The sequence below is a fragment of the Candoia aspera genome, chromosome 4, assembly GCF_035149785.1.
Source record: "Candoia aspera isolate rCanAsp1 chromosome 4, rCanAsp1.hap2, whole genome shotgun sequence".
In the NCBI taxonomy this organism is placed as follows: domain Eukaryota; kingdom Metazoa; phylum Chordata; class Lepidosauria; order Squamata; family Boidae; genus Candoia; species Candoia aspera.
The window spans coordinates 69,319,267-69,330,423 of NC_086156.1; the positions used below are offsets into that span (position 1 = coordinate 69,319,267).

The 11,157-nt window shown below is 45.1% G+C and overlaps 1 protein-coding gene across 1 annotated transcript; it reads left to right on the forward strand.

Moving 5' to 3' along the window:
* Nucleotides 1–1,212: 1,212 nt before the first annotated feature.
* Nucleotides 1,213–5,323, forward strand: LOC134496233 (interleukin-8-like). Its single transcript, XM_063301966.1, has 4 exons — nt 1,213–1,450; nt 3,484–3,598; nt 3,699–3,783; nt 4,676–5,323. The coding sequence occupies exons 1-4, from the start codon at nt 1,372–1,374 to the stop codon at nt 4,691–4,693; spliced, it is 297 nt and encodes a 98-aa protein (XP_063158036.1). The 5' UTR covers nt 1,213–1,371; the 3' UTR covers nt 4,694–5,323.
* The last annotated feature ends 5,834 nt before the right edge of the window (nt 5,324–11,157 follow it).

The window sequence follows — 11,157 nt, forward strand, 5'->3', positions numbered from 1 at the left end:
CACTAGGTGAGATCATCCATCAACATGGGGTGAGATATCATCAGTATGCTGATGATACTCAGTTGTACATCTCTGTCCATGGTCAGTTAAGCAATGCTGCAACTGCCCTCTCCCGCTGCCTGGAGTCTGTTGAGGTCTGGATGGGGAGCAAAAGGTTGAAGGTGAACCCTGGCAAGACAGAATGTCTGTGGGTTCTGGTCTTTTTGGTTTCCAGAGAATTACCATCTTTGGTCTTGGATGGGGGTTGCACTGCCCCAGACAGACCCTGTGCGTAACTTGGGGGTTCTCCAGGACTCACGACTCCTGCTCGTGAGGTGGCAGTTGTGGCCAGGAGAGACTTTGCACAACTATGTGTTGTGCGCCAGCTACACCCATTCTTGGACCAACAGGCCCTTCTCACAATCACCCTCCCATTTGGACTATTGTAATGTGCTCTACATGGGGCTCCCGTTGAAAAGTATCTGGAAGCTTCAGTTGATTCAAAATGCAGTGGCCCACATGGTTTTGCGCAAGCCTAGACTTGCCCATGTGTCACCTCTTTTGCAGGAGCTGCATTGGTTGCCAATTTGCTTCTGGGTCCAATTCAAGGTGTTTATCACCTTTAAAGACCTACACGGCTTAGGACCATGTTATTTGCCCGACTGCCTTTCCCCAGTCACATCTACTCAGCCCACCAGAGTGGGGAGGCAGGGCATGTTGTGGGTCCGTTCAGTTAGGGAGGTACATCTAGTGGGGCCAAGGAAAAGGGCCTTCTCTGTAGTGGCTCCCTCCCTTCGGAACAACATTCCCCCAGAAATAAGATTGGCCCCCTCCTTGCTCCTGTTCTGGAAGGCCCTGAAGATGTGGTTCTGTCAAGGGGCCTGGGGACCCCAAGCTGCTTCAGAGCCAATCAAGTGGCTGGTATGAATGTGTTTGCTGCCACCGTGTGTAGGTGTGGGTGTGTGTGTCTCTTGTGGTTTTATGGTTTTTAATTCTGTAAGCCACCTGGAGTCACCATGTGTGAGTTGGTCGGCTTTATAAACCTGTTAAATAAATTAATGAATATTTCCGAACTCAGATGGTTGCAGATCAAAGAGAACACAGACTTCCATCCTGTCCAGACCTTCCTAAACTCCCTGGTCGTGACCTTCCCTCCCCCCCTCTCGCCCGTTTGGCCCCCTTTGACGCAGGGATCGTTCTCCTCCTTTCCTCGCTCGCTGCAACAGGGGCAGACTGAAGGGGAGAGGCTTGAGAGCGCCGCCGCTTGCCGGGCTCGGGGGGAGTCGCTTCCTCGCCAGGGCTGTTCTCCCGTCGGGTCAGCCCTGGAGGGATAAAAGCCCGGCGGCGCGACGGCCCCGCTCAGAGTGCGCTACAGCCCGCCGCCGTCCCAGCATGAGCCGCCTGGCCTTCCGCGCGACCACGCTGCTCGTCGTCCTCCTGCTGGTCGCCGGGAGCGCTGTGCAGACCCAGGGTAAGCTGACTTCTGAGCCCAGGCAGGGAGCGGCAAGGCAGACCGCGGACCGGGCTGCCGCCCAGCCCTGCACGTCCTCCCCGTGCGCAGGTGGCAGCCGCTCGCCTTGGGCCGAGCGGGGTTTCTGAGGCAGAGGGCTGGGAATGCGCGGAACTCCGCTTACTGAAACCCTTTCCCGCCCTTGCCGGAGGTTGGTGGAGAGCGCGAGGGTGACGCGGGCGCAGCCTCTCCGCACGTTTTTCCGCCGGGATTCCAGCCCCCCTCCCTGCAACTCTACCCGCTTGCTTAGACTGTCATCAGTCCCCGGTATGAGGGGGCTTCCTTGCTAGGGGATGTTTTGTGCTTCGAAGCTGCTTGTGCAGCGCAGCGCAGTCGTCAGGCTTCAGGCGTTTTCTCTTTTCATTTGGTGCAGAGGGGAAGAGAAGTTCATCGTTGCACTGGGTAGTGCAATTCGAATAGGGGAACGCCGAGAACTCTTAGCACTAGGCATCTCCGGGATCCCCATACCAAACCTGAGGTCTAGATCCTGGTGTGTGTGCGTGTGTGTGTGTAGCTGTCTAATTGTGGATGGCATCTGTACAGTTTGAAGCTTGAACCTCCCTTTGAGCTTTGCCTTATCAAGTGGCGGGCTTGGCGACAGGACTTGGGGCAAAGTTCTGTGAACAGAAGATGCTTCCAGGCAGACCGGTCACCCCCTTGGTTTGCTGCTGAAACAAGGATGGCACCAAAAAACACAGCATGTTGTGCATGGTGAACCACTTCTTCAAAATTCATCATTTCTGTGACATCTGTACGCTCCTTTCTGGTGCTTTTGGCCTTTTTGGCCCTTTACGTACAGAGCTTAGCACTCAATAGGTATTTCAGCATATTCACAGTCCCATTTTACATACTGAGGAAGTGCACAGCGGTTTAAAACCAGAGGTTCAAAATACACATTTGATTGCATGAAAATAGCATGACTACTTTCAGATTTGAAATATATTTATTTATTGACCAAAAACATTTGTATGTGATTTTCCATTGTAGAAATCCCAAGCAGGTGTACAACAATTGTAAAAATAGTACCACAAGATAAAACAGCCTATTATTTGGGTGTGGGCGGGCTGAGTTTGTTCAATAGGGAAATAAGGTAAATTTCTAATTTCTGTCATGGCAAAATAACTCACCTAAATAATGAGCAACTGGAAAGGATCCAGACAATTGTTCTATTAATGATTTGGAGATCTATTTACACAGTCAATATGAAAAGAGTTTTCTACTGATAATTTAACTCATTAATAATAATTTCTCATTAATTTAAATACAATACATGTTCAAAGTTAAACATCCATAATTCCATTTCTAAATCAGTATTTAAAACTAAATACTTAATTTTATTTATATAAAATAAATAGCTGGAGTCTGGATGCTGGAGATTATGCAGGATAGCTGGAGTCTGGATGCAGGATAGCTGGAGTCTGGATGCTAAGAGATTATGTCAGCATAGGGAAACAACCACATAGACCCTTCAGAATAAAGGAATATTGTAAAAAGGTTTGTTCTTATTTTCTATTTTTAAATGTGTATTTGTTGAGACCAGGTTTCTGCAATGGTAATGTTAACATTAAGAGCAATTCTGAAGACTTAAAAAGATGGGACTAGGTAAGAAATGCATAAATACGAACTGTTCAAATGGTATTTATTCAGTCTGAAAAAGAAATGAAACTACATCTCCCAATAAAGTTCCAAAAAGAAATATATGGTTAAAAACCTTGCTATTGCAGCAGTTCCGATATTAATAACAAGAGTTTACTATAATGCAAAACCTTTTGCCTGCTTGTGTGGGATTCATTTATGAGTCAAGGTCTGGAGTTGTTCATTTTTCAAACCAGTTAAAGGATATGTCCTCGGGAGAATAGTTGGAGTCAAGTATTCAGTTGGGTCCACTGAGTATGCTTATTGGAAAGTAAGGCCCATGGAACACACTGTGGCTAAGGTCTGCATAAATACGAGTAGGATTGCTTGTTGAGCCTCTGGTTGTTTTTCCTCCACAGCGAGAGAATTGCGCTGCAAGTGCGTGAATGTCTTGTCTCAGAAAATTTCACCTGTATTCGTTGCCTCTGTAGTTTTCATACCTGAGGGACCGCACTGTGTCAGGCCTGAAGTCATGTAAGTGTCCAGAGCGGGCCTGCTCCATTTTTGTTACCGTATGCCAGAGAAGAGCTGTTCAGTCGCTCAGAAACTAATGTTATTCTTCCCACTGTAACAGAGTCACCAAGAAAGATGGGAAACGGGTTTGCCTGAACCCCCAAATGCCATGGGTCGAGAGGCTTCTCCAAAAGATAATTAACAAGGTATTTACAAACATTGTTGAGCCGACCTGCGTGCAGAAACCAATTTCTAGTACATCTTAGCTGTAATCCAGCACAGTTACTGAAGGCAGTGAGGTTTTTTTTTTAAGCAACCTGAATATAGGATTTCCTCTTTTCTTTTGGAAAACTGAATTTTTTTTTTTTGATCAAATTGTATTGCAGTATATATTTCTGTGCAGGGACACGGTGGCGCTGCGGGTTAAACCGCTGAGCTGTCGATCGGAAGGTCGGCGGTTCGAAACCGCATGGCGGGGTGAGCTCCCGTTGCTCGTCCCAGCTCCTGCTCACCTAGCAGTTCGAAAACATGCAAATGTGAGTAGATCAATAGGTACCGCTTCGGCGGGAAGGTAACGGCGTTCCGAGTCGTCATGCTGGCCACATGACCCGAAAGTGTCCTATGGACAACGCCGGCTCCAAGGCTTAGAAACGGAGATGAGCACCGCCCCCTAGAGTCGGACACGACTGGACTTTACGTCAAGGGAAACTTTTACCTTTACCTTATATATATCTGTATACACACACACACACAAACACACACATGCATGCACAGGCATGTGTGAGCGCACACACCCCACTAAAGAACTAGATGATTTTAATAGAACCATCAACAGTCGTGGCATAAATGCAGAGATAAGTGCCAGGAAATGTATTTTCTACCTATTGAAAGAGTTCTTATGAACACAAGATATATTGGTGCTCCTAAAAACATCAGTAGGTCCTGTAATTGGGCCAGGTGACCTGCTGCAGATAGACGTAGTAAACCTGTGGTTGGGACCACAAGGAACATGAACAAGAAAGATCAGGTTGTGTATGGCTGAGATAGCTTGGCCTTCTTCTGCTTCTCATGTTTTCATTTATTTCCTGTCTTCTGCAGCAAAGAAACAAGCTGTGACAGAAACTATATTTGGATTTGTAGCTGCAAGAGAAAATGCTGCAACTGTGAAGAGGGGGGGAGAGAGAGAGAGAGAGAGAGATTCCAGTGCGTAAAAAAGCCAGAAGAGAAGACAACCCGAAGCCTTAATTATTCCTCTACTGGTCCCCACTTTGTTGTATTTATTATTCAAACATACGTTAACGTATTTATTACTATGTCTCCATATGGAGGCCGTCTGATCAGTTCAGATCAGATACATACTAGATGCAATACTGTATGATATATACTACACATTTAAACTAATTGACACTGATTGCCTTCTGGATGTTAGCAATAGGTTGTGAGCCATGCTGAAATTTATAGAAAAGTGGGATATAAATACTCTTGATAAATGCATGCCAAAAGGTGCAAGACAGCAGAAAGTTATCCCCCATCAGCCTTTATGGGCCATGTTCACTTCAGTGGAGCTTACCTAGAACCCACTGCTGAATTGTCTCTAGGACAGCCTCTGTTAAGAAAAAAGCAGGCAGCATGATTAAGCAAGACTTTGATCCAAGTTAAAAACATGTTGGAGTCTGTCACCAGGGCCGCAACTAGGGGGGGCCAACCGGGGCATGTGCCCCGGGTGCCGCACTGGTGGAGAGCCAAAATGAGCGCTGGGGGGGGGCGCCAAAATGAGTGCTGGGGGGGTGCCAAAATGGGTGCGGAATCCATGTTTGCCCCGGGTGACACAGACCTTAGTTGCAGCCGTCTCACTCAGGATGCCTGAAGTGAGAACTAAAGGCCAAATGCACCAGACAAAAGACCCCTTCGTTGGCAAGGGAGAGGCAGGACGCTACACTGCTATTAATACCAACAAGTGCTAATACTTCCAACATTTGAGAGGAAGGAATTTGGGCTATAGATACTGTGTGATGAATTACATAAATATATGGGACAAAATATCGGGGAGAGTCATTGAAGTAAATGGAAGCTGTGTAAAAGCGTTACATTTTTACTGATACCTTGTTTCTATGAAAACTGGGTGTCTTTTTTGGGAAATTCTGTGACCTTCTGCTTTCAGTGGGCGTTTTATAAAGTGTTTTAATATGACTATTTATGTGGAAATGTTAACAGAAATGTTCTAAAACAGATTTTTAATGTCTTCACTGTTTATCTTGTGTTGCCAAATTCCTTTCAGGCTTAGCAGATTTGTTGCTTCTGGAATAGACAAAAATACAGCCACCATGAATGCACATATTAGAAACAAAACATTTAAAAGTATATAATTTTAGGGCTGAATTACATTTATCATTTTGGTGCATGGAGCTGATTTCTGGTGACTAATTTAGCAGTGCATAACTGTCCAATTTAGACATATTAATCCTATTATCTCCATGATATTCTTTGATTTTTCAAGTTTTCAGTTGCCTCTTGGCCCAAGTGGATCATCAAGTGTGTCACCAGTGTGACACATTATTATTTCATATATTACAAATTAATGGAATTGGAACAAGCTGCAGTTAATATAAAATAATTGAGTACCATTGCAGAATATCTTTTTTTTTACAATAAATACTTACCTGATACTTTTTCCCATGTACTTTTCTGAGAACAAAACTACACAATCTAAGTATTTGTCGCAGGGTTTTATCTTTAGGTCAGCACACAGCTGTGGCTTTTGTGCGATATACTTGAAATTAGCATGACCAAATCTCCTGTGCATCAGGTGTACACATTGGTCATGATATGGAGTGTTGCCAACTGCATTCTTGCAGCTTGGCTTCCTTGCATTTTGCACAATGTGCCAGGAGTCTTTTAAAATACCAGTAGTACACACTTTCCCATGTTTACGTATCCCACAACCATTTTTCTTAAATGTTATGGCATACCCTGTTGCAGCTAATTGTGCCACAGATAAAAGTTTGATTGTAAATTTGGCACATACAACACACCTTTTACAGTTTCTCCCAAGCAGGATAAATACAAGTCACCTTGTCCCATAATTTTGGTCACAGACCCATCAGCCAAAGATACACTTTGTCTGTCAGTTTTAGACAGTGACACAAAAGAGCTTTTACAATTACATAAATGACAATTGGCCCCAGAATCTAATACCCATACATCAGAATTACCCTTCTCAGCAACCTGTGCAATTTGGGTTGTCTGAAGAGCCTTCTTCTGTGTTGCCCTTGTGTTCTTCTTCTCTGTCTTTCTATTCTTGGGTCTCAAGGCACAGTCTTTCTGCAAATGTCCAGCTGGACCACAAGTGAAGCATCGCTGGCTGGCTAGTGCTGTGGCCTCAGCTTCTTTTCCCTTGTTTTCTGGTACTGCAGCTTTCCAGAAGAGTTGGGGGGATGTCTTTCCTCTCTCTTCTCCCATTCAGCGAGTAAGTGCTGTGTAACATACGATGGGGTGAGGTCGGCTTCAGGCATAGCCTCCAGGGTACAAATCAGTGTGTCCCATGTTTCATTCAGTGAGGACAGGAGGATATAGGATTTTGTGAGAGGTGTAAATTCCATTTCTCTCTCCTGCAACTCAACAAACAGCTGCTGAATATAATGCAGGTGCTCAGGAAGGCTATCTCCTTCTGCAAGGTAGGCTTTGTAGTCAGGGTAACTTTACTCCCTGCTATTGCCTTTACATACAAGTCTCTCAAAGCATCCCAAAGTTGCTTTGCAGACTGCATACCTCGCACGTGGACTAGCTGATTGTTCTCAACTCCCAGGATAATGGTGGCTCTAGCCCGTTCATCCTGTCTAAGCCATTCAGCACTGGGATTTTGGGGGGTTTGCTCACCAATTGAAAGCCAAAGATTCTCTCTGTGAAGATACATCTCCATCTTCAGGGCCCAATTCAAATAGTTGGTCTCAGATAGGCGCTCCAGAGGCATCGCTAAGGGCTGGGAGGTAGCCACGGCTTCTTCCTTCTTTTGCAAGTCACCTCAGCTGGCTTCTTTGTCTTGTAGACCAGCAGTTGCTGGAAAATCTCCAGGTGGCTCCAAAGAAAATCTTCACAGGTCTTTGCTACCTGCCTTTAAATTGTGCGTGAGGTGCAGAGCTGATCTCTCTATTCTCTCTGGGGTTTTACTGGGCTTACTGGGATGCTTACTGGGCCCATAACCCGTTGGCAGAGTGCTAGAAAGCATTTGGCCCAGGAGAGATCAGAAAAGTCACACACCAGGCATTTCTATAAAAATAAATGTATTTACAGAAAGCACAAAAACATATTTACAGGCTTCTGCATTCTCACAGGCTCTCTGAGAGCTGCTTACTCTGTACAAGCCTAAAGAGAAGGAAACTGAAACTAACAAGCAAACTGCCCTCCCTTCAGGCAATTCAACTATTAACACCTGAAAAGAGGACAATTAAATTCAACCTCTTCACCCGGCCAAAATGATTAGTTACCATAGTAACCTTAATCTGTAGCAGAAAACAATGTACCAAACAAAATATGGGCTGAATGTTACTCCTATTAGATTCAGTTGGCTGAATGGCTGAATGGCTGCATCCAAGGAGTCCCCATCAATCACTCCACTTCAGCTTGTTTGCAGATAACACACAACTAGGAGGGGTGGCTAATACTGTAGAAGAAAGAGAAGATTCAAAAACATCTGAACAATCTTAAACATTGGGCTGAAAGAAATAGGATAGAATTTAACAGGGGGAAATGTAAAGTTATGCATCAGGGCTGGAAAAATGTAAGGCACACACAGTATATAGTGGGAGACTTGGCTTGGCAGTAAGAGATCTGAAAGGGGTTAGAGTTTTGTTGCTGACCATAAGTTAAACAGGAATCAACAGTGCAATGCTGATGGTAAAAGGGCAAGTACTGTCTTGTGGTGCATTAACAGAAACAGAGTGAATGGGAAGTGATTGTTTCATTCTAATGGTTTTATTATATTCTGCCTGAGCCAAGTCCCATTTGGAGCATTGTGTGGCGTGACAATTCCATAGGACAGTAAGAAATTGGAGCAAATTCAGAGAAGCGCTACCATGATGGTGAAGAGTCTGGAAGCCTCATGAGGAACTTATGGGCATGTTTAGCCAATGGAAAAGACAGTTATCAGGAATATGATAGCATACAGTCTATCTGAAGGGTTCTCACACAGAAGAGGGAGGGGACTTAGTGTCTATTGTCCTAAGGGACATGACCATAATCAATGGGTTAAAATTACTCATGGGAGGTGGCTCAGGCTAGATAACAGGAGGAACTTCCTGACTGTATAAGCTGTCAGCCAGCAAAACAGGCCGCTGCATGAAGTTGTGGGTTCTCTTTCACGAGAGGTCTTCAGAAAAGAAACTGGATGATCGTCTGTAGGAGATGCTCTAGTGGATTCTGCACTGCACAGGAGATTGGACTAGATGAGATCTAATGTCCTGTCCAGTTCTATGATTCAAAATGTGACCTGGACTATGCTGCCATTGGATAAATAAACAGCTAATTGAATAATCATATCCAACAAGTGTACATCAGTGATGCTGCATCAAGCTGGAGGAAAATGTTAAGTGGTCTAACACAGGGCTCCATTCTAGACCCTGTGCTGTTCAAGATACGCATAAATTACTTGGATAAGGGATTAGAACATATAATTATCAAAACTGCAGATAACACAGAGATAAGGGGATAGCAAAACTTTAGAAGATAGTATCACAAATCAGGGGGATCTCGAACATCTGGAATGTTGACCAAAACACGGCAATATGAATTTCAGTAAGGACAAATGTGAAGCTGTACATTTGAGTAGGAAAAATCAAAGGCATGTGGTGGGGGTGGGCGTATACTACAGTCATACATGTGACAAGGCTCTGCAAGTCTTGAACATAGGCCAAGAGTATGATGCAGCTGCAAAAAAGCAGCTGCAAACTTAGGCTGCATTAACACAAGGATAGTGTCAAGATTACATTTAGAATATTGCATCCTGGTCTGGGCACCACACTTTAGAAAGGACTTTGACAAATTGGAGCATGTCCAAAGAAGAGCAAACAAGATGATAAGGAACCAGAAAGGAAACATTTACGAAGAATAGTTGGAGCCACTGGACATACTTACCTTGGTTAAGAGAAGACTTCCAAGAGACACGATATGTGTCTTCAAATATCTGAAGGACTGACATGTAGAAGGTAGGGCAGAATTTTCCGGAGTTATTCCAGAAGACAGGCTGAACATTCTCTTCCTAACGGTAAGAGCTGTTTAGCAGTGGAATAGACTGCTTTGGGAGATGGTGGACTGTTCTTCACTAGAGATGTTTAAGCAGAGATTGAAAGGCCTGATGGCATCTGTCAGGGATGCTGTAGCAGTAGATTTCTGGGCTGGGCAGGGGGTTGGACCAGATGATCGCCAATATCCATTCCAATCTTTAAATTCTATGTTTCTATTATTCCTTTACTCTCAGCATCTCATGGTACACACTTCCCTGCATACAGAAGGAGCATTCAATTGTGGAGGCAAAATGTCACCTACAGTTGGAAGTGATTGGCCTGCCATTCTCCAGAGGCGAGGCTTTTGGAGTGCTTCCAGGGGCGAGGCTTTGCAGGAGCGGTCATCCCAGGGCTTCACCCTTGCCCAGCAGCAGGAGAAAGAAGATGGCAATTCCCAGGCAGTTCCAATCCATGGGTGCAGCTGAGATGGCTCGTCCTTGGAAGTGTCCGATCAGCCATGGAAGCTCCTTGGGGGCCTTGGGCCCATCACTCTCTCTCAGTGGGGTGTAGTGGAGAAGATGGTGGACTAGGAGTGGGGAGACCCAGGTTCTAGTTCCCAACAGACTCAGAAGTTCACTTTGGGCTAGTCAGCCCCTCTCAATCCAATCTACCACCCAGAGTGGTTATAAAGAGGAAAAATGGGGACAGGAAGCCCTATGTATGCTGCCTTAAGCTCCTGATATAAATAGATAATATACTCAAAATTCCAAAGAATTCTTCCAAGTAACAACTCAACAGATATTGATCAGATAACTCTACAATGCTGATGAGTCAAGGATGTTTCTCAAGGTTTTAATGAGCTTTCAACTGAATATTAGCTGGAAAGAATGAATGAATTCAGCTGGAATGTCTCAGCTCCCATTCTTCAGGGCAAAGAACTGCATTCTCTGAAGGAATTCGTCTGTCAATAAAAGTTTCCTTCGCATAATGATTTGCAATCTACTCCTCTTCAAGAATCTGTAGGTGTTGAAAGCCTGGCATACTTTGAAGGTGGTGCTTCCAGGGTTGAGCCATCTCAGCTGCATCCACGGAACTGCCGTCTTCTTCTTCCTGCTGCTGCCCTGGGATCCAGGCGCTGGGCGAGGGTGCGGCCCTGAGCTGTGCACTCCCCTGCATAGAAAAGAAGTGTTCAACTGTGGAGTCAAAATGTCACCGACAATTGGAAGTGGTTGGTTTGCAGATAGGTTGACCGTCTCAAATGAGAATGAGGCTTCAGAGAGGGGAGGGGAAGGGAGGGAGGGAGGGGGGAGGGAGGGAGGAAGGACAGACTTTATGGCTGACTGGAAACCCCTTACAGACTTT

Excerpts from the sequence above, each read along its gene's own strand:
- LOC134496233 (XM_063301966.1), top strand. The coding sequence starts at position 1,372 with ATGAGCCGCCTGGCCTTCCGCGCGACCACGCTGCTCGTCGTCCTCCTG. Across the intron at positions 1,451-3,483 it reads GAGCGCTGTGCAGACCCAGG|CGAGAGAATTGCGCTGCAAG; the intron begins GTAAGCTGACTT and ends TTTCCTCCACAG. Across the intron at positions 3,599-3,698 it reads TGTGTCAGGCCTGAAGTCAT|AGTCACCAAGAAAGATGGGA; the intron begins GTAAGTGTCCAG and ends CCACTGTAACAG.